This window comes from Megalobrama amblycephala, linkage group LG18, assembly GCF_018812025.1.
Source record: "Megalobrama amblycephala isolate DHTTF-2021 linkage group LG18, ASM1881202v1, whole genome shotgun sequence".
Taxonomy (NCBI): Eukaryota; Metazoa; Chordata; class Actinopteri; order Cypriniformes; family Xenocyprididae; genus Megalobrama; species Megalobrama amblycephala.
This window is the reverse complement of record NC_063061.1, coordinates 16,148,236-16,173,088: the sequence shown is the minus strand read 5'-3', so window position 1 is coordinate 16,173,088 and position 24,853 is coordinate 16,148,236. Positions and strand designations below refer to the sequence as shown.

Genomic DNA, 24,853 nt, shown 5'->3' with positions numbered 1-24,853 from the left:
TGCACCCATGGTACGGCAGCAAAGTTCCTTGATTATTACGCTGAAATGAGAGTATAGTTCCTAGCCATATCGGCCTAGAAAATCGCAACTTTTCATTTTCCGTTGGTCTTAGTACACGATGTAACTACAGAAGTGTCAAGTTTTAAATAGGAAAAATATCAAAACTCTTTGGTCATTTTTGAGCGAGATGCTAACGGTCTAATCAGATTCAATAAACTATGCTAAGCTATGCTAAAAGTGGTACCGCCAGACCCGGAGATCGGCTGAATGGATTCGAAAACGGTAAAACTCAACTGTTTAACTCTAGGGGAGTTGGAAAAGGAGCCTATTTTAAAAAAAAAGTGGAGTGTTCCTTTAAGCTTTCTTTATTAATAATTACAAATTACAACATTTCTCTAGCCCTGTTTGTCATCATGGAATTATTTCTCTACAAAGGAAGCTGGGTTTTCTTTCTCTCTGCAGGATTCATGCTGTGCTGCCTTAGTATTTGGCAAAGTAAACAATCAGAAACATTATGCTATCTACCTTTTGGAACACTGTACCAATGGTGATGCCTTAAAATGCTGCCTACATAGGCATGTTAATATGTTTTGGAACAGAACAGTTGGATGGCGGTATAGAGCATCTCTCAGAACCGCGCCATCTGCCCACCTGATCTCAAGACAGCCAGGTCCTTCATATTATTCAGATAAACAGAACATTTTTTTTCAAAGGATTAGAGTTTCCTAGGCTCCAGAGTTAGCTGAGGTCAAGACGAAAGACGGCAGAGAAAGAAGACTCTGCCCCTGTGGGCTCTGAAGTGTAATAGAGATATTTAATTACAGTGTGGGTGAGGGGAATTCGACCCAGCTTGTTAATTATTAGGTACTAATGAGTGACCTTAATTACTAGCAAGGATGCGGGACACTAGTCTTCAGTAGACTTTATTTACATTGCACCTTTAACCATTTAAAGTAAAGAAAAAAACTAGAAGCCCATAAATCAGAAGAACGGGAGAAGCAGATGACCCAGCATGCTGTCTTTGCTTCCAGCCTTTGTCTTTTTGAGCTGCAGCTCTACACAGAGAAACTAATGCAGCACAGACCGCTACTGAAGGGATATAGAGGCTCATTTTTTCTCAGCTCGGCCTCTGGCTGTGCTCGCAGATCAGACGTTGCGAGATTGATCAGTTGGAGAAAAAAAGGACTTTTTTTGTCAGCTTTGCCGGGGACTCATATTGACCGTGAAACTGGAGGGAGTTTAGATGCCGGTTCTGATATGTTTTGCTCCTACACAAAATATTTAGCACTTCTGTAGCTGGAGTCAACAAGAATTACAGCAAGAAAGCATCAACATTTAAGCATGGGTGTACGAGTCAACCCCACAGCCCCCACCCCTATGGTGGGCCACGTCACTGATTCACCTATTTATGATTAGAATTTGATTTTTTTAATTTTCTTTATTTTTAATTATTTTTTTAAGACATGAACTCCAGTTGCTAAAAATGAACGGAAAATATCTAAGTGAAGCCCAAAATAGGCAGAATAAGCAAAGGATCATGGGAAATAGTGTTAATTTACAGAACATATTAAATCACTTTAGTTTTCATCACCCTTCTGTAAAGTAGGCTACAACCCCGCAGGACTAGCAACACTGATGCAGACAAATAATAGATCAAATAAAATTTGCAGTTTTTATGTTTTTTTTTCTATCTAATTTTGTGTTACACCACCACCAGCACTGCTAGTAATGGTCAGCTCCCAGACTGAAGTTATTCCTTTTGTTCTTTCACTGTACAGTTTTTACGGTGGAGACATGAATTTTGCTTGAGTGTGTATTATTTGATGCACCGAAATTTCAGCTACTGATAATTTGCATCCGAAACAGCAATTTTCGTTTTTTTGGCCAAAATGGTTTTGGAGGGCCGAAATCATTGACCGAAATAGTGACTTTTAATTAGAGCTTCGTTTCGACTATGTCAGCGGCTATTTCTTGCACACAACTTGGAGAAACTACAACAGGTAAACATGTCAGCTGTGTGGACACTAGTGCTGGATTGACAATATTGATTTCTTGTATTTAATTGATAGTGCCGTTTTCTGTTGATGTAAAGGTTTGTAGTGTGCCTGCCATAATCACAATATCTCACAAATGCTTTGTTACTTTTAATATGGAACAAAGTCTCTGCTTTTAGATTCTGTGGGTTTTATCACAAAATTCAAACAATAAATGTCTTTTTGGTGCTCTGTTCCGGCATGACAGATCGCTGTAGCACCTCAGTTCAAGCGGCAGCGTGGATCAAATGCACATGAACTTATCAACTCTTCCACTTTACAACTAGTTACAGCACAATAAACATGAATGAACATCAGAAGGTATGTTGAAATGTATCATGTTTCATGTAATCTCATGTAACCACTTACAGTTATACTTAGCCTATCAGAAAAGCAATTCAATGTCCATAACTCGTTAGTTAGCTAAAATATATATAGAGAAGTGCATTTTGCTAAATATATGCTCTGTACATAGTCATTTTAGACACAGTGGTCATGTTCACACAGCAGTAGAATATGGTTGTCATTCCTGTATTTGAGTCCTTAACGCGGTTGCTTTTACACACAGTTCAGTTATTTACGGGAGTGACAACCGTATTCTAACCGAACTCAGACCTGTACATTTTCAGGACCCACAACCGCATTCTCCAAAAACCTGCGCTGTGTGAACAGAACCAATATTTCCAGTTACTATATTTATTTTTATTTATTTGTTGTTATTTTTTTGTCAGCCAACTGACATGCTGTCTTTAGCCCCATTCACACATACAGTCTTTACTCTCATAGCAGCTCTCATAATACACAAAACAACGCTGAGGAGGCGCACAAACTACAAGACATTTAGTCAAGAGACAGTCTCGACCAACAATGGGAAAAAAAGTTCTCACATAAATTTACACAACAAATTCACTCAAGTGATTATAAGATTTTTCCATTTATTCCGTCCTGTGATTGGCTGGATTAGTTCCACCTTGTCGTTGCATTGCACACTAAAAGATCACATGGCGATAATATCAAACCGATTTGAAAATATCACAGTATCTTTGACTGCTTGAGACGGGCTCAGATCACGTTGCTGACCTGCTCATACTTGAGCACCGATTTGGCCGCGATTTTGTAGCAGACCTTGGAAATCTGTCTGCAAGAGCAAAATCCTGCCAAAAGTCGTGTAATGTGATCTTGCCTTAAAGGGATAGTTAAATTAACATTTTGTCATCATTTGCTCACCCTTATGTCGTTCCAAACCTGTATGAGTTTCTTTCTTCAGCTAAACACAAAAGAAGATATTTTAAAGAATGTTGTTAACTAGACAGTTGACGGTAGCCGTTGACTTCCATAGTATTTTTCCCTTACTATGAAAGTCAAAGGCTACCATTAACGCTTTGATTACCAACATTCTTTGAAATATCTTCTTTTGTGTTTAACTGTAACTCATACAGGTTTGAAACAACTTGGGATGAGTAAGTGATGACATTTTTTTATTTTTATTTTTTCTTCATTTTTGTGTGAACCCTTTAAGCTCTTGCTCTTTCATACTATAGCCTAGTAACTGCTGTATTATACGTCTCATGGATTTCTTTTTTATGCCTGTCACACAGAAGTAAGAAAAATTTTGTTAAATTGGGCAGATCGTGAATCTAAAACCATTCTCCTCCTGCAGGTGGATGAAGAAAGCTCAGTGTTTTAAGGTCATTTCCATTTGACAGTGTGTTATCACAGAGTTTAACCCGTGTTTTGGTACTGATGTGTGAATGGTATAAAAAGACGGATTGCAGTTGCTTGTGTGAACAGCATATTTCTGTATTTACCGGAAAATTAAATCTGTAAATTTTAAGGTTGGTTTAATGTGTGAAAGGGGCTATTATCAATGGTCATTATCTAAAAATACTTTCTAAACTGACCGTGTATTATCCATTACTTATGACATTCACTAATAAAATAGTTTTATTTCTTTTTAACAATGTCAGTTTGAGACAATATCAGACTGAGAGAACAATTTCTTTTTCTCTTCCTTAATAATGTTTGGTATCAGATAATTTATCATTCAACATTATTTTTCCTGGAATGAGTTACATACTAATGTATTTTGATAAATGAAAAGATGTCTTAACAAATAATTTGTCTTTGGGGTGTGGTGGGGGAAGGATTGGGTGCTCTAGCACTATTAAAGGTCTATACAACAGAAACACGAACAGATGGAAAGTGTTTTTTTTTTTTCACAGCTTTTCTTTCATCACTTGTGAAACTTCCCTACATGATACTGCTGTAACCTTATTCAATGTGTCTATTCATCCAAAACTAGAGTAATGAGCGCAAGCTGCTAATTGGAAAGAAAATGTTTTGGTAAACAGTAATGTGTCATGGTTGTAACAGTGCTCCAATGATGTTTACTTTTCCTGAATCTATTGCACTGTTATGGTGCCTTGATTCAACTCCAGTCACTTTATGTGAGTCCCCATCTCTTCAATCAAAACATTCCTAATTCAGCACAGCAAAATGTCACCTTCAGCAAGAGACTTGTGCCCACCCTCATGACAGGCAGCAGTGTGGAGAGCCTTTATTTGAAAATAAACACATTTGTCAGCTAGTGGTTATGCTTTAGCTCTTCTTTTTTTTTTTTTTGCTAGCTTTCTGTTGCTTATGGACAAAAATGTCTGTTACAAATTTTCAGATGGCTTCCATTTTTCTGAAAAGATAAAAGTAGGTTTTGCTGGAAGAAATGTGTATCTTTCATGTATACTGAACATTTCGGGGGGATGTTCGGTAAATCTAAATGTTCAGTTAATGTTAATATTAACATGAATCTTAATTTATTTAGTATGCCCCAGCCGCACTCAATTTGTATGAACTCCAGAAGTTTGACTATGTGAATTATCCAAAGAGGATCTTGTGTTTTAGTGGAAGCAAGAATAAAGGACTTGTTATTTGTAAAGTAGCCTAGAAATTAGAGCTGGGTGTTGGCATAGAATTTACAAATCGATTTGATTTTGTTTCCTTTGGATATAAATGAGGTACAGTACAGGGCTTTTCACACTGCACTTAACCCACTTACCCAGGAGCGTAGTTTGTGGGGGGGAAGGGGGGGGAGGTAACCCCCCCCAATATTCAAAGCCATCAGTTACAACCCCCCCCCAATACAATACAACCATACCAATGTTCAACCCCCCCAAAGTTGAAACCAAATCTACGCCCTTGCACTTACCACTTATTGTCATTCTAAACACCACTTTTAACCCTGGATAAAAAAAAAAAGTTTCACACTTGTAATTTAAAAATGGAGTTAGTGCCGCTTTTTACTCTGGGTTATTAAATCGCTTTCGTGGTGTTAAAGCCACGTTGCAGGCAAAGCATGTGTAGTGTGAAACGATGTTATGAATGTTATGACTAGATGCTTAGATGCTTAGCCAATCGCGCACCTTATATACACGTGCTTTGGGCAGTCACGGAAGCACGTTGTGCATTGCATAATCAGTTGTTTAAATATCAAATGGTGATGGAAAACGTATCAGTTAGAGTGAAGAACAGAATGTTTAATTTTTTAACATTTATAGTCCGAAGAGTCCATTCAGGAAAAACAGGAGGCAACCGACAGGGCCTGCAGATCTCCTACTCTTTTAACGATGTGATCGGTAATAGAAATACCATCTTTAAAGCGATGCACTTTACAGAGTCCAAGGGTTCAAAGGATGCCAAGGACAATCCTTCCAGTGTCACAGCTAGATCCTAAGCCAGGACTCTAACCTGAGCCACTGGCCTCGTCCTCAAAGTACCATGAAGGAAACATATTACCAAGTGGTGCTTCCCCAGAGATCCACCACTTAAAGGTGCATGGAAGGCAGCTATTGCTGCCACATAGACCTTAAGTGTGGATGGTGAAAGACCGACAGAGAAAGGATCTTGAAGGAACTCCAGCACTAAAGGCACTGGGCAGTTAACTGGTCCAACTGATGTTCTCTGCACCATAAAGTGAATGCATTCCACTTTAAGGTGTACAGTTTACTTGTGGAGGGAACTGTAGAATTGAGAATGGTCTCTACCACCTTTGCAGAGAGATGTGCATTTAGGAACTGATTCCCCTCAGAGGCCAGACCCAATGCTTCCAGATCTCTGGCCGGGGGTGGTATATTGTGCCCACAGCCTGTGAAGGAAGACCTTTCTTGAACAGAATCTCCCAAGGGAGACCATCTAGGAGGGCTGTAAGGTCTGAGAAACAAACTAAGGCCGGCCAGAACGTGGCTACCTGAAGACAACGAACGCCATCCTGGCGAACTCTTTCTAGAACTCACAGGAGCAGAACAACTGGGGGAAATGCGTACAGATGCAGCCTCGGCCACATCTGTACCATTGCATCATTGAATGCCGCATGAGTTCCCTCGAAAAGAAACGTCTCAGGTTATGCATATAACCATGGTTCTCTGAGAGGGGAAGGAGATGCTGCATCCCCTTGCCATACGTCCTGAATGCCTGGGATCGACTTGATTCAGCCTATCAGAAGCTGATGCTATTGTGTTGCCAATTTCCCTTTGTAGCTTTGCCTTAAACTGTCACACGTCACGAGTTGACACAGCACCAATCGAGATGGACTAGTTGCACATGTGCTTCAAATGCAGTCAAACAGAGGCGTTCCCCAAAGTGTCATTATTGGACACAGTAGTGTTCCCTCGAATGGGAACTTGATAGTACAGTTGGCAATATATAATAAGATGATGTTCAATACTAGAGACTTTATGTAAACATATTGCATACAGCGTTCGTCCAATCAATGACACTGATATTGCAAATATACAAAAAAAAAAAAAAATGTTAACCCAGGGTTTAGGAATGTACATTGTGAAATGGCAGCATATGAATACACAGGATTAATTGTTAACCCCGGGTAAATTTATGAGCAGTGTGAAACATGAAAAAAAAACAAAAACAAAAAAAAACCAGGATTCAATTTATAATGACCCAGGGTTAACTGTTTCAAGTGTGAAAAGCCTTTACATGACAATCTTTCTTAAGGAAATACATTTTTGCACTTATTCTATAAGCAATACAAAGAGCCCTGTCAATTAATTACAATTAAATTAAAGGTAAAAAAATTAACAACAGTCCAAATTCAGTTACTATTTATTTTTAGATGTAAGGATCAACATTCAAATAATAGCTGTATACAAACATTTAAATTGTGCTGTGAAGCATTTACATTTCACAACTATTGAATTATGAACATTGAATAGTCTGAGGTAAATGAAGCATTTCATAACACATTGTTTGCAAGTTGTTTTATTGGTATCTTTCCGTGGTTGAAACACAGAGTGATTACATAAGACATGATACATTTCAGTAAGTTGTAATGTTTCTTTCAACATACTGTACCTTCAGATGTTAATTCATGTTTATTTAGTGCTGTAACTAATTGCAGAAGAAGAGTTGATTGGTTCATATGCAGCTAAAGGGATCTGTCACATCACATTAAAGAGTGTCAAAAGTATTTATAGTTTGAATTTCATGATAAAACTGGCAGAATTTGAAAGCTGAGGCTTTTTCCATATCAGAATAACAAAGCTCATTGTGATTACTGGATGGGATGCGAGCTACAAATTACATTGTGAAGTTTTGTTCGTGCATCAACGGAAAACAATGTGTTGTAAAATTGATTCTGGAATTTATAAATCGATATCGGTTCATCAAAATGAAATTGATTAATCAATATTGTCAACCCAGCCTTATTAGAAATAGTATTTGTGTACATTTATACAACAGAGTATACAATAGTATGTATATGTAAGCGCACACTACTGGTCTTATTTTCTGTACTTTTGCACATTTTTACATTGAATGTCATTTAGATTTTCAAAAAATCCATAAAGGTGTTTCTTAATGAGAAAAAAACAAACAAAAGAAAAATAAGACACATTTTATGTATTTATGTAACACCCAGTGTACATGTGGGGAGAAAATAGATTGCCCTTTTAGTCAGTGACTAGTTACACACCTATTAGTAACAATAACTGCAACCAAACAATTCCCATTTGAATGTTTCACACTGCTGTAGAGGATTTTTTTACCTGCTCCTCCTTGCAGAACTGCATAATGTCAGTGACATTTGAAAAATACCTTTTCACACCTGAAGATTGGATAGTTGAAACCTTGAACACCAAAGAAAAATGCACAATTTCTGTCCATTTCTGCACAATTTCTGTCCATTTTTAATCAACAACAAAATCTGATTTCATACAATGTTAAAAAATGTCCACAGAAAAACTTCTGAATTTCAGACGGTGGCAATAACTTTTTCACTGCGCTATAAACATAAATATAAATAAAGATACATTTTATTATTGATATTAATATTGCAATTATTATTATTATTTTTATTATAAATATTATAATTATTAATATTATTATATTTTTTGTTAATAATGACAATAATACAGAGCCCCAGACATGACATGCAGGAAAAAAAATAGGCTAAATTGTGCGCACAATTTATTAATTCGTTCCCTCGATTTACTAAAACGTGCACAAGATTTACTATTTCGTTCCCTCGATTTACTAAAACATGCGCACGATTTACTATTTCATAGTAAACGAATTAGTAAGTCGTGCGCACGATTTAGTAAATCGAGAGAACGAATTAGTAAATTGTGTGAACGATTTAATTTTTTTTCTTGCATGTCATGTGCGGTGCTCCGTACAATAATAATAATTGTTGTCATTATTTATTTTACAGTTATTCCTGACTATATTGTATTTAATATATAATTTATATTGCTTATATATGGTCACTCTAAGTTCCCAACTGTAATATTTATGAAGACACAGACATACAAGAAACCATTAAATTATAATGACTGAATGACGTGGCAAATGTACTTGTTTAGCAACAAGACTGCTCTCTTTACAGTGGTTAATCTTGGCAGCACTTTGCCTGTTGTTGCCAGCTGGACTTAAAGTCAGTACATTCATCATTTCCCATGACTCCAGCTGAGGCAGACACTCATATGGAGTAGAGAAAATGTGACATTTACTAAAAACATGTTTGTAATTACATACGTCAACAACAGCTCAAAGCCTACTGAGGCTTTAACACATTATTTAAAGGCTAATTATTGTATACTTGCATTGATCTTGGCATTTTGCACCATTCATATGTACTGACTCTATCTCCTCTTTGAGAACCATTCTAGTTCTAGAAATAGGTACGTTATATGAGCAGTCCTGAAAACCCACCCCCCCACCCAAAGGGATAGTACAACCAAAAATGAAAATTGTCATAATTTACTCAAGTTGTTGATGGAAGTCAATGGATGCCGTCAACTGTCCAGTTAGAGATATTTTTTTTAAATATCTTCTTTTGTGTTCAACAGAAGAAATAAACTCATACAGGTTTGGAACAACATAAAGGTGAGTAAATGATGACAAAATTTTCATTTTTGGGTGAACTATCCCTTTAAGAATGTGATTGTTTAATATGGAGTGGGTAAATGCTTAGCATATGCCCAGCTAAGAGAACTGTTGCAATCACTGGTATGAACGGAAATAGATATATTATATTATAAAATTCAATCTCAAGTCACCTTTCATGTCATACCTTTATACTGTATAAACTTTTGCCATTTAATGGGTTTTGACTCAAATTTAAAAAGAAACCATTATGAAGCACAGGTTATTGGTTATAACCAAAATTGTATTTGAATGCAAAACACGTGAAATAATGTAATAATGTGTCGATCGTCCCTGACCTGACGCTCTTGTCCTCAGTTCAACTTTTCAGTCAAAATCTACCATTGTCGACCCTCACTTGAAAAATGAATGCATGTTATTGTGGTTGTAATGTATTCATTTGTTACCCAAAAAGCTTTTGCAAAAATGATTATATTGAGATTTTAATTTGAAGACGAGCTTGTGACATTTGAAGCCAAAATGCAAAATCATTCCTGGAGAGAAAACACAGTAGTGCAATTGAACTTACCCTGACCCTAACCAAATTTAACATTGTAATGGGATCAATATTCATGTTTTCCTTTGACAAAATCAGACTTGCAAATATTTTTATGTTTTTGGCAGAATTCTTTTGACGTTCTGGTTGATATAATTTATGATCACAGTACACTATGGAGACCATTATTTTAGGCAGACTTACTTTTCATCTGAATTTATAAAATATTGGTTATACATTTGAAGTGTTTAAAACATAAAGCAGATCTTTTTGTTTTGTTTTGTTTTTTTCTTTTACTCTGGGAGGTTTCCTGGTGCCGCCTGCACCCTCACTACTAGCACTCAGAATTCAACTCATTTCCTCAGAATTACAGTGGAAATATAGTGCTTTTGTATTCATAGTTTGCAAACAGAGCAGAATGAATTCTTTCGGTGTGAGTAATGTGCTATGTAAATTAGTGATATTTCAGTGTTCACTAAAAGAACTTAAACTGTAGGCATTCAGTCATTGGGCAAAACTCTGTAATATACTGTAAATGCATGTTTTTCTTCTTTTTTAGCATAATGAATAAGACCTCATAATCCATTATGATTTAATTTTCTTACTTTTGTGCGCTCCCCATAACAGTTTCGATTTTGTTCTCTCCTCGTTTTAAGATACCGTTTTTCGTATTCTCGTACAAATCGGTATGCAAGCCAGTTATAAGTAATAAGTCTCAATTGGATCCGTTGCATGTCTTGAGATATTAGCGATTTACTTTCTGTAAAGACCAACAATGTGACTAAATAAGAGAATGAGGTGATCTTCTGTTTTATGCATCTATAATCTTTTATCCAAGTTCTGAAATGGTGCCTCTGACTTTTTTGTTTTTACTTTTTTTCCACAGGTGATCTGGAATCAGGTAAGAATCCTTTTCATATTTCTCTCAATTTTCATAATACATTCTCAACCCTCATCCCTTGAGAGAGCACATGGCTGCTGAAAGCTTTATGATATGCACATTCTTTCTTCGTAGTCGCAGGAGCCTAGATGTGGTGTTCAGCTTGTATCCGTTCAAGATACGAGCAAGTTTCACAAGCAATTTTGATTCGAGGCAGTAAGAAACATGTGGCTCGCCATTAACATTTGGACTCACTTTTGTCTTTTCTTTCAGCTGGTTTTTGTGGTAACTTGGACCGCTTGGTCACTCACACAAATTGAATCGTAATGTCCTGAGCGCGGGTTGCCTTTATCTGTCTATTACATCAGAACAGACAGCTAGAGTGGCCAGGAAGCTTTGAAGTGTTGTGAAAGCTTTTATAAATTTGAACTCTCTTACACACGTTACCCGTTAGACAACGGTACAAAAAGTAAAAAAATAAAAATGTATTTGAGGTGATTGACACACATGTCAGGTTTTCACATCTGTGCTTTTCCACGCTGAAATAACCACATTTACCATCCCAGGCAAATATTCCAGTGAAATTCGTCATGCTGTATTTTGGGAGCTTAGTCATATTCCTGCACATGGCTTCCATTTAATTAGAGAACTGTATCACACATCTGAACTCACCATATCCTCCCCGCCAGGTGACTCAAGATGAAAGACGAACCACTTTATAAAATAACATTTTCAGTGATTTGACAGACATTTCCGAGGGATGCATTAGCCATTAGCCACAGCAGTTAAGCGCACACACTCTACACTATCAGCGCCAGCTTTGTTATTGAATCCCGTAGTTCAGCACTCTGAACAGCTACGTTTGAATTTTTTAGTATAATAATAATAATAATAAAAAAAATATGTTACATTTACTGTTCAAAAGTTTGACGTCAGTAAGACTAAAAAAAAAAAAGAAATTAATACTTTTGTTCAGCAAGGATTCATTAAACAGATCAAAAGTGACAGAAAAGACTTTCTTGAGCAGCAAATCAGCATATCAGAATGATTTCTGAAGGATCATGTGACACTGAAGACTGGAGTAATGGTGCTTTGCCCTCACCGGGGTAAATTACATTTTAAAAAGTCTTAAAATAGAAAGCGGTTGTTATTTATAATTGTAATTATATTTCACAATACTATTGTATTTTATAAAATAAATGAAGACTTGTAAGAGACTTCTTTTAAAAAAATTGTACTGACCCCAAATTTTGAAAAGTAGTGTGCATGTATATGTTCTTGTTCCTCTTCCTCTACCTCTACCTCTTCTTCTTTATTATTATAAATTGTATATAAATTGTAAGGAGATTTTCAACAGTTCTATTGCACACTGGAGTTAAAATCAGTTCTGGCAGGTCACGTCAGTCAAGCTCGCATCAGCTGACTCCCAGGTGAGTCACGTCTACCTAAAGGAATACGACGCCTATCGCAGCATTCATATATACGCTTCTTCAGTTATCATCAGTTATCACGTTTCTCAGGAGCTAATTACCCTCCTCCATCCCCAGCTCCTCCTCTCGTCCAGTCAGGATTTGGCCTTCTGATTCCCCTGTGAATTAGACTAATTTATTGAATTATGTTGTACATTAAATTATTGAACAATAATAATATCTGCGCATTTATGTTGGTTCTGTTCTGTTTACCCTAAAGGGGGTTATTGCTGCTGTCCCTGCTCTTATCCATGCTAGGCTGCTTGGATGCGCAAGGAGTTCTTGCCCAGAACAGAACGATACCGCCAAACTCTATGCAATTATCGATGATATATTTGACGATAGCGGTCCTGACAGAATTAGGCCTAATTATCTCATGCACTCTTAGCCCGGATTTTATATTTACTTAAAAACATAAATAAAATATACTTAAAATATTTAAGTTTGGTTGCATTACTTATAAAATATAAGTATATTCTACTAATTTGTGGGTGTATTTGAAAGTGTTAATACATGTAAGTTAAATGCACTTAAAGGTGTTAAAGAGGATGTTTTGTTTTATACATTTTTGCAATATTACTTGAAACTGTCTTTACTAACTGATAAAAGACTATTTATTAGGTGCACTGAAAGGAATATTATTAATATACATCATTTGTGCACGAGGTAGGGCCTTAAAAACATCAGCCAATGATCGCGTAAACGATTGGCCCTCTGGCTTGTCAATCACTGCCATTGTGAGAGACGTGCGCGGATTGGCCCTCTGGCTTGTCAATCACTGCCATGACGTTCCTTGTGAGAGACGCGCGGCTGCGCGCTCTAGTAACTTTCCACACTCTACAGGCGCTGCATGCAATGTTTTTGTCGGGAGACAGGAATAACAACTGCAGATTATGAGTCACCTGCGGTGAGTCTGACATAATGAATCCACTAAGTGTGTGCGTGGCTTAACGGTTGTAAGGTCGATTATGAATGTAAATTGATACTTATGACTGATCGCGCTCAAACGCGTCCAGTCAGAGCCAGTTGCTTTCAGTCTGCGATTACAGTCTGTGTTCAAATTCCATGTGAAAGTATATAAATCTGCTTCAGGAGCAGGAAACTATCGCTGTATGTTGAGCATAGTCAGAATGTTTTAGCTAGTCGTAAAATGTGTGCCCGGCTTAATAACACAGCGAATGCCAGTGGTAAACAAACACTCGTGCACGAGTTTTGGGAGGCGTTCACTTGAAATGAGCTGTGAAGGAGGGGGATTGTTCTTCCGCATGCGCTCATTTCAAAAACTCAGTCGACGAAAACATCCCCTGTACCACCTTTAAATTATGAAGTTTCTCCTGACCACGCCTCCTACACACTGGTTTGCGGCAGGTAATGACGTAATTTTGTCGTGGTGTGTGTGAATTCAAGGAGCTGTTATGAGCAGTTGGAACATTTGTTTTGGCTGTTCTACAGACATTTATCTTTTTATAGTTTTTCACCAAAGGAGAAAATAACATTTTTAAGTTACCATCATCAAGGTCAGGGTTTGTTTTAGTTGAGCTCTTGACCCTTGACTTTTTAATATTATATGTTGTTTGGGCAGTTTTAACTGCATTAAAACCAACCAGAAAAGCAAAGTTAAAAGATGATCAGGTGGTGTTGGTTATGTTTTCACATAATCATTATTTGATCTGAATCACTGAACTCATTTAGAGCCCAATCTCTGAGTTAGATTTACATTATTGATTACAGCAGCACTGTGATTCTACAGCGGAAGATCAACTTTTACAATACAATTTTATTTTTATTTTTAAAGTTGTCCTTATCACAAAAAAAAAAAAAATGTAGGCACACACAGACATCAAGAATCAGCATATGAATCTCAACAACGGTGACAAGCAACATATTCTGATAAACAGATCAACTCTGAACATTAGAAAACAAGCTACTAAAAAGTCACAGAAAAACAGCATAATTTAAATAGTGAGAATAAAGACAATTACTAAGACAATTCAGCTCATAATTTATTCATGCAGCAATGCATGATGGGAGGCATGGATGAATTTTGATTGGTGGCAAGTTAACTAGTACATTGAACTTAAATAAGGTGTAATAACTACAAAGTAATTAATATTACAAAACATTTTAAGTTAAATGAACTCGAATTAAGTTAACATTACTTAATTTTTTTTTCAACCAGTTTCCTCAAATTTTTTAAGTAAATTCAACTTATCCGGTCTAACAGTGTGCCAGGCTTTTGACTTGTGCCCAGTAGTGACTGATGGGCAGCGTTGGGGAAAGTTACTTTTAAAAGTAATGCGTTACAATATTGTGTTACTCCCTACAAAAAAGTAACTTATTCCATTACTTAGTTACTTTTTATGGAAAGTAATGCATTACATTACTTTTCCGTTACTTTTTCTCACCTGGGCTAGGCTTGTTTGTTTGTTTTTCTATTTTTGGCAAATGTAAAGACCCTTCACAGCAAAAGTGAAATGAATAAGCCTTAGGCTGAAGTAAATGCAAATTCACGCCTGTACAGTAGAGGTCAGTAAATGGGAAAACAAAGTAATCTCCGTTACTTATTTGAAAAAGTAACTCAGATATTTTGTTGCGTATTTAAATGTAATGTGTTACTTTACCTTTTACCTTAAAGTAATCTGATTACATAACTCAAGTTACTTGGAATGCATTACCCCAAACACTGCTGATGGTTTAGAGTTGTTTTTTCAATGAGTTTGAAATTCTGTGTTTGAAAATAAATGCTGCAACAGTGCAAATGCATTTTCAAGCTGTCAAACAACAAAATAAACTTGTTACTTCTCATAAAATGTCTATACACAATGTATCCTCCAGCCTAGGGTGAAGTGAGTACAAAAACAACGATTTGGGACAAATGTGACATTTTAATGGAAAACTACACTAGTGGTGCTCTTTGGTGCATCAGAATTTTGAGCAGCCTCCAGAGTCGTAGATGGGTGCCGCTGGTGTGGATACACTCATAGAAAAAAATATGCTAATTTTAGGACACTCCATGTCGTTTGCCAGATCTGCTTAAAAAAAAAAAAATCTGCTTAACTCAAATATTGTAGTATAGCTGTATAGTACAAGTAAAACCTCAGTGATCAGTTATGTTCTGATTGTGGAATATTTTTTTTTATATTTTTTAAACAATAGCAACTTCTCCATTGCTATGTTTTGCCAGAAACTATTGCGGAATGCTTAGTATAAACACTTACGTAAGGGTGACAGTTAAGGAATTTGTTGCAATGCTCTCAGAGAAATCCCTTGCTTCAGGGATTTTTTTTCTACCTCTAGGATACCCTAAAGTCAAACCACTTAAGGGTTTTCATGCAAAAGGTTGATTTTCAATCAATTTTACCTCTATGTCAGCACATTGTACTGAAAATCATGCTTGTCTGAGTTAGCAGTCATTTCTGGAACACAGTTGTCAGCTTGTTTTGAATGTGTAGCCAACTTAAAGGATATGACGCACATTTACACTGCACAACATTAATATTTAGTTTTATTTACAGGGTTAGTTCACCCAAAAATGAAATTTCTGTCATTAATTACTCACCCTCATGTCGTTCCACAACCGTAAGACCTTCGTTCATCTTTGGAACACAAATTAATATATTTTTTGATGAAATCCAAGGGTTTCTGAACCATCATCATTGCACGTTTTGAGGTCCAGAAAGGTAATAAAGACATTGTTAAACTAGTTCATGTGACTACAGTGTTTCAACCTTTGTTATGAAGCGGAAAGAATACTTTTTGTGCTCAAAAATAACTTTATTCAACAATTTCTTCTCTTCTAAGTCATGTAATACTTCAATATATAACGAGTATGTTAAAATACATTTCAGTTGCTGCCTTAAAGGGACTATATGTACAAATTTTTATGTTTTAATCACTTTTTTATTGCCAGTGTGTGAATAGCTCGTCACAAAATTAAAAAAATGAGACCTTCACCAATTTCTTAGATTGTCTATGAAAGCCTGTAGACTGATTTTTATGTGAAGGCCTTATTCCAAAATAGATTCAATTCATTATTTTCCTCAAAATTCTACAAACAATACCCAATAATGACAACGTGAAAGAAGTTTGATTGGAGTCCACCTGTGGTAAATTCAGTTGATTGGACATGATTTGGAAAGGCACACACCTGTCTATATAAGGTCCCACAGTTAACAGTGCATGTCAGAGCACAAACCAAGCCATGAAGTGATCTGTAGATCTCCGAGACAAGATTGTATCGAGGTATCAGAAAAATTTCTGCAGCATTGAAGGTCCCAGTGAGCACAGTGGCCTCCATCATCCGTAAATGGAAGAAGTTTGGAACCACCAGTACTTTTCCTAGAGTGGGCCACCCGGCCAAACTAAGTGATCAGGGGAGAAGGGCCTTAGTCAGGGAGGTGACCAAGAACCCGATGGTTTCTCTGTGGAGAGAGGAGAAACATCTAGAACAGTGGTTCTCAACTCCAGTCCTCGGGACCCACTGCTCTGCACATTTTGTATGTCTCTCTTATATGACACACTCAATTCAGTTCATGCAGACTCTCCTAATGAGCTGATGATCTAAATCAGGTGTGTTAAATAAGGGATACATACAAAATGTGCAGAGCAGTGGGTCCCGAGGACTGGATTTGAGAAACACTGATCTAGAACAGTGTTTCTCAACCCTGGTCCTGAACACTGCAGGTTTTGTCTTTCTCCCTAATTAAACACACCTGATTCAACTCATCAGCTCATTAGAAGAAACTCCACTACCTGAAATGAGTGTGTCAGACAGAGGAGACTTTCAAAATGTGCAGTGTTGGGGGTCCTCCAGGACCAGGGTTGAGAAACACTGATCTAGAAGAACAACCATCTTTGCAGCACTCCACCAATCAGGCCTGTATGGTAGAGTGGCCAGACGGAAGCCACTTCTCAGTAAAAGGCTCATGACAGCCTACCTGGTGTTTGCCAAAAGGCACCTGAAGGACACTCAGACCATGAGAAACAAAATTCTCTGGTCTGAGGAAACAAAGATTGAAATCTTTGGCCTGAATAGCAAGTGCCTTGTTTCATCACCTGCCAATACCACCCCTACAGTGAAGCATGGTGGTGGCAGCATCATGCTGTGGGGATGTTTTTCAGTGGCAGGAACTGGGAGACTAGTCAGGATCGAGGATGGGCAAAGGTTCATCTTCCAAAAGGACAATGACCCTAAGCACACAGCCAAGAAAACAAAGGAGTGGCTATGGGACAACTCTGTGAATGTCCTTGAGTCCAGAGCCCAGACTTTGGAGAGATCTGAAAATGGCTGTGCACCGACGCTCCCCATCCAACCTGATGGCACTTGAGAGGTCCTGCATAGAAGAATGGGAGAAACTGCCCAAAAATGGGTGTGCCAAGCTTGTAGCATCATACTCAAAAAGACTTGAGGCTGTAATTGGTGCCAAAGGTGCTTCAAAAAAGTATTGAGCAAAGGCTGTGAATACTTTTGTACATGTGATTTTTTATTTTTTTTTCCTTCCGTTTTTTTTTTTTAAATTTACATAGGTTTCAAACAAACTTCTTTCACATTGTCGTTAAGGGTTATTGTTCATAGAATTTTGAGGAAAATAATGAATTTAATCCATTTTGGAATAAGGCTGTAACATAACAAAATGTGGAAAAAGTGAAGCACTGTGAATACTTTCTGGATGCACTGTATTCATCTTGAAACTTGCCTATAATCTTGTATAACTTAAAATCAAGGTATTGATCCATATTTTTAAAGTGATAGAGGATGCATTTTTGTGTCCATCACCGCATAACTTTTGAAGTTCTTGTGTGCAAGCTCTCTGTTCGGCTGCTCAGATTAGATGCTGTCCTTGACGTGCATTTTTGTGGCTCAAATAGGTTGCTTTAGTATGTTTCTTCATCACTTGCACTCTCTCAGTCTCTGTATGAGAGATAGACAGAGGTTGGGGCCTGGCAGTAATATGTAATGGGGGAAGGGGGTCTTATCGTCTTTCAGTTGGAGTGGAATAATGAAAAGAGAACTTTGTTTTTAATTAAAGCGGGACCTTTGGGCATGATTAAGGGGCTAGTGATTAATCACCTCTCTGGTCCACTGAAGAGGCTGTGCAGGTCAGGCCCGAAGCCTGTGAACGGGAATGATTTAGCCATGAACCCTCCAGAGAGAGGACCCGTGTTTAGACCTCGCACAGCGGGGCACTTCGATGCCGTTTTACATAGGGATATAAACCTGCATGATATTTTTGGAGTGGATTTCCACAATTGAAAGGTCAGCAGTGTAATATGAGTGTGTCGGATACAGTCACATGCGGCACCGGTGGTGGGAATAGTAATATATCATGGTGAGTTTAGTGGCAAAGCAGAACAGCTGACTTGATTTTAACATCCATTTTTATGTTCAAGAGTAATGTCTGCATTTGAAACGATAACGCTTGACCTGCCTATTGCTGATTTTCTATTATATATCTTAGCAATATTTCAAGGAATATTCTAGGTTCAGTAAAAGCTCAGTCAACAACGTTGATTGCTACACAAATCTCCCCTACTTTTCTTTAAAGTTAACCTATTACTCCCCTTTTTACAAGAGGTAACATAAGTGTCCCCACAATGTGACTGTGAAGTTTCAGCTCAAAATTCCCCATGGATTTGTTTTATTATACCATGTTTTAACTGCCTATTTTTGGGTGGGAGAAAATTTTTACTGATTCAGTGTGCGATTCCAATACACTGAGGCATAAACAATACAAGAGAAACTTACACAGCAAATATGGATCATTACAAACTGTTTGTGATGCAGCACATCAGATCACATAGGTATGGCATGTATTTTGTGTATGTTTGCTAACATTTGATTCTGAATGAGTTTGATAACGTGCTGCACGACTAACGTGGCTAAAGCTACACGCTATTGGAGATACTCAATAAGAATGAAGATGCGTTTATGAATTAAACGCTGCAAGCATTTTCAGGATGACATGGCTCTGATCTCCGTGAATACAGTAAGAAACAATGGTAAATTTAGCCACATTTAACAATACATTAGCAACGTGCTAACGAAACCCATTCAGAAAGACAATTTGCAAACATTACGAAATATATATGAAACTGGATCATGAACAGCTAGTATCAATCCATTTTTGAGAATCGACTTCTGTGCAAATCTTGTGTTTTACTGACCCTCCTGTGCAAAGCAGTCTGGTGTAAAATGACTTGCTTATACTGGTATATGAATTTATCTTGATACATTCCCTTCATAAATAAAATTAACGTTACACCACTGCGTACTTACTGGCTCAGATGCCAGGAGTTTATGGAGGCTCATATGTTTGCTATTATAGCCGTTAACAGATCAGTGATAATGTTTACGCAGCTGAGACATATCACAAGCTCAGGGACAGTTGTTCTTGAGTGCTGCTGTCCTGCAGAGTTTTGCTCCGACCCAATTCGCCTTCCTTCACTTAGCTTTAGTAATCCTGAAGACATTCAAGTGTGTTTGATCAGGGTTGTAGCTAAACTGTGCAGGACAGCTGCATTCCAGGACCAGTGTTACAGGTATAACATACAGATTCAGTGGGACAGTAATATTATAATAAGATCACTTTCCAGCATCACAAGGGGAGCGAAATCTGAATGGCTCATTTTTTTTTCACATGCTTGCAGAGAAAGGCTTAACAAAATAAAGTTACTGGGGTTGTCCTTTTTCACGTTTTCTGGTTTGTTAGATGCACCGGGGACCCGATTATAGCACTTAAAGGGTTAGTTCAGCCAAAAATGAAAATTCTGTAATTTATTACTCACCCTCATGCCATTCCACACCCGTAAGACCTTCGTTAATCTTCGGAACACAAATTAAGATATTTTTGTTGAAATCTAATGGCTCTGTGAGGCCTCCATAGGGAGCAATGACATTTTCTCTCTCAGGATCCATTAATGTACTAAAAACGTATTTAAATCAGTTCATGTGAGTACAGTGGTTCAATATTAATATTATAAAACGACGAGAATATTTTTAGTGTGCCAAAAAACCCCAAAATAATTTATATAGTGATGGCCGATTTCAAAACACTGCTTTAGGAAGTTTTGGAGCATTATGAATCAATGTGTCAAATCTGCTGTTCGGAGCGCCAAAGTCACGTGGTTTCAGCAGTTTGGTAGTCTGGCTATCACCAGACCAAGCTCAATTTAAAATTGAACATTGGTCTGGGGAGTTTGCTATGTATTTCCTACTGCACAAGAGGCGTGATCAACGAGCATTAGTCACGCAATTGGACAGTCCTTCAACCAATCAGATCAACGATCCGGGTGACGTACTTTGCAGAGCGATGCGAAAACTCCAGACAGGTTTACCGTGTGTCTCAATCAGCTCCCTAGTTCAGTATCAGGGAATCAGCCACATTCACTTTCATGATATACTGATTCACGAACTAGGGAACGGATTGAGACGCAGGTTTAGTTTGTAGCATTGATCCGCGGTTTGCAGAAGCAGCAATGGCATCGAGCGATTTTTGCAGGTTGTGCAAGAAAACATGAAAGTGAGTGATATTTACGCCCAGTCAAGCGATTTGTTTGCTAACTAAAGAAGTCATTCAGCATTGATGAGAGTTTAAAAGGCGACTCTGATACTGTTCTGGTTCAGTGTAAATGAACGCGGAATATAGCCGCCCTAAACTACATCATTGTCATGACAACCAAAAAGAATTCCAGTCAGCTCAGGCGGCACGAGATTCAAGAAGCAGGGAGACGAAACATATAGAGCAAATAATAAAAATATTGTCTACCATCAAGGTGCATTGAAGTAAAAGAGTCCTGTACTCACATCGTGAAGCAAACCACCAAAATAACAGCAGAGAATCATTGTGTGTCATTAATCGCTGTTTGTAATCTTCCTATGAAGAGACTGTCGGATCAACGCTCTGCTACATTTCTCTCAGATAAGGCAAATGCTTAACACAATTGACGTCACTGTGATTGTGCATTGTTATTTTGGAGTGACGGTCGTGCGAGAGACGGGTAGATCAGATAGAGTTTGAAAACTGCTTGCCGTCGCTTCTCTATCGTCATCGTGTTATACCCGCCAATAGCGAGCAAGGTGGATAAGCCAGTCTGTGATTGGTTCCCACAAAAGTGTAACAGAGAGCAGTAGAAATGAATGCACGGGTTTCCAGACTGAGTTGCCGAGCGAAATCAAATCGCCGGCAGATCAGGCTGGGTTTACCCAGACTAGCAGTTTGGCAGTTTGACATGCGATCCAAATCATGATTCGATACGCTGATTCATAACGCTCCGAAGCTTCCTGAAGCAGTGTTTTGAAATCGGCCATCACTAAATAAGTCATATTTTGTTTTTTTGCCGCACCAAAATATTCTCGTCGCTTTATAATATTAATATTGAACCACTGTACTCACATGAACTGATTTAATTATGTTTTTAGTACATTAATGGATCTTGACAGAGGAAATGTCATTGCTGGCTACGCAGGCCTCACTGAGTCATCGGATTTCAACAAAAATATCTTAATTTGTGTTCCGAAGATTAACGAAGGTCTTACGGGTGTGGAACAACATGAGGATAAGTAATAAATGACAGAATTTTCATTTTTGGGTGAACTAACCCTTTAAACACAGAAAAGTCATATTTTCATGATAGCCTATATCCCCTTTGAAAAAAATTAAATAAAAAAAATCAAGGTTGAGGCAAGTAAATGGGGCCCATTTCTTAACATTAAAATACTTACTGTTTCAGTAGTATAGTCAAAAGATATGTGTTAAACTTAAGCGTTTCTATGTGAAATTATATGCAATTTTATGTGATATTATATGCAATTTTATGAGAAATTATATTCAATTTTACAACTTTTTTTTTTTTTGCCATGACAAGTCTTAAAATGACTGTAAAAATATAATAATTTGAAATAATACACAAGTTTTAACAAAATAATTAAATTGCTTTTATAAAAGTATAATCTTCACATTTCTGCTTTAAAATCTGAAAAACTGGCCCATTTTATTGGCCTCATAACTTCAATTTTTTTTTTTTTCAAAGAAAATAAGGTACAAGTCTTTTTTTGTGGTAATCAACATTATGCCATAAATGCTCTAGATTGAGCTTAACTTGAACCCTGAATATTCATTTCAGGCCCACTAACAAAACATTAACAGGCGCACACACACACACACACACGCACACACACAAACACACACAGAGAAGAAAGATTCACTATCTCACTAATGACCCAGGCCCCAAACTAAGCTAATTCGTAATCCTGAATGTATAATGGCTTTGCAATGAGCTTAAATGAGCATATCATGTCCTTGACGTGGCCTTGGCATTCAGCAGAACAGGAAAAGGAGGAATAGAAGGAATCATGATTTTCATAAGTGCTTATTTTGCAGGCAGCTGCATTTTTCTTTCATCTTGCACTCATTTCACTTCCTCTCTTTTTCTCCTGTCCTTCTCCTATTTGTACATTTGTCAACAACCAGCAAAAAACAGGCGCAAACATCCATGCTTATTTACCATAATCTGATTGTTAAATGGCGGGTATTTGAAGTGTGCAGCTGCCCCCCTCTGTCGCCAAGATCTTATCACAGTAGTAAATATCACAAAGACACAATCCTTTTACCACTACACACTTATTCACCTGAGACTGTGGGCTCCTTGATTGTAAAGTCATGTGCTGCATACTAAACACAGTTAACTAACAAACGAATATTAGATCCCTCCGGCTGCACCACGCAGGTTCAGAACCCGCAGCTGTTGTTGCTGTGGCGAGTAAACCCGGCTGCATTTTTTAAGGTGAATTAATGCAAGTAAATCTCCGTGCCTCTTTCCTCCCTGAATCTCATCCGTGTAGAAATCCAAGCCAAAGTTGCTGGCAAGGTCAGGGCTCAGAGCTAGTCCAAGACCTAATCTACAAAGCAAACCCATTTCGGATGAGCCTTGCCGTTTCTCCATCCAAGGGATCCGGAGGAAAATAAAAGATTCCTTTTTCACATGACCTTGGAGGACTTTTTTTTTTTTTTTTTTGCCTCTATTGTTATAATATTAACCCTCTGAATGCTGATGAAGCTTTTTTATTCTCTAGTGCAGCAGACGGTGGTAGTGACACCGTTATTGGTCGACATTGTTTAGGGTACCCTGTGGTTTTTCTATGAGAGATCACCTCCTGAAGAGGACATTAATCAATGCAGCTGTAACCAACCGCTCTGATCTTTGAAAAGGTCACCTGATTGGCTGCATGCTTGGTGACAATCAGAGTGTCAGATCGGCTAAGAGCTCATTTATTCACTGAGATAAGCGAGCCAATTGCACTGAAACTGTCAGGAAAGGTCCAGGCCATATTTCACTCCTAAATCAACAAAACAACAAATTATATGTTGCATAAAGAAAAAAAAAAACAGCCTGATTTTTTTTTCTTTTTTTTTTTTTTTTTTTTTTTTTTTTTGCATGTGGCATTTTATGACATTTAAGTGCAACATTTATTTTTTAATTTATTATTATTATTTTAGCATAGTTATATTTATCTGTTGCTTTCAGGGTTCTGTTAATAATCTGTTTTTTTGTTTTTGTTTTTTTTGTTTTTGCCAGATTTATATATATATATATATATATATATATATATATATATATATATATATATATATATATATATATATATATATATATATATAATATAATATAGACTACAATAATTTACTATGAATTAAATGGAAATCAAATTTAATACAATTTATTGTGTAACCAAAATACCAATAATGCCCAAAAGAAAAAACTTAGCGTGTGACTTTTAACAAAGTCCCTTTAAGACAAGTCATTTCACTCGGCGGCCATCTTTGAAACGCCACTCGGGCATCCTGGGCATCATGCCCTATCTCTTTGAATGGGGAAACATCAAATTCTCCAAAACTGTTCGCCAACCTTACGATTACATTTCATATTTGAAATCACCAATGAAATCTGACAACAGCTGTCTTATAAATGTTTTATCCAAACGCTCGAATCATGACAAAAAAACAATTTTTTAGGCTGGATCAAGCTAATGCGCATGCGCAAACCTAAATGCACGTCTCTTCTGAGATGTTTCAGAGGCGCGCGTCTGACTGTTTCTATAGAAACCGGTGCTTCTAACGGCTGCTGCAGTGACGCGATGACTTTACCAGTCGACGATTGGCTCTTATTTAGAAGGCGGGACTTATTCCGCCATATTGCACGTTACACTTTCTCCCATTCAAAACAATACGAGTGACACGTCTTGTGTTATTCTATAGTCTTTGCTTTTAATTACAAACCCGAAATACACAAGGACTCTTATTTTGAAATGTCTGTACTATTGCAGGCTGATCCTTCAGATTCTTACATTCGTCTAAAACATTTTATATAAAGGCCATAAAGTGGACTTTGTAATAATTCATCAACTTCAGTTCATTAGCAATTGCGTGGCATAAATCTGTGCTTTTAATTGATTGAGAATCACTTTGAAGCAGTCTGAAGCGCTGTTATGCGAGCTTGTAGAACGCGCAACAGCGCACCCTTGTGACTTTGAAAAATGCAGCATGGG

At 37.4% G+C, this 24,853-nt stretch overlaps 1 protein-coding gene across 7 annotated transcripts in view; it reads left to right on the top strand.

The window, feature by feature from the left end:
• nrxn2a (neurexin 2a) overlaps positions 1-24,853 on the top strand; it is a 516,409-nt gene that overhangs the window by 129,625 nt on the left and 361,931 nt on the right. For all 7 annotated transcript variants that reach the window (XM_048167611.1, XM_048167610.1, XM_048167609.1 and 4 more), the window contains one exon: positions 10,847-10,861. In XM_048167611.1, the coding sequence (XP_048023568.1) occupies positions 10,847-10,861 (15 nt within the window). The remainder of the gene's footprint in view (positions 1-10,846; positions 10,862-24,853) is intronic.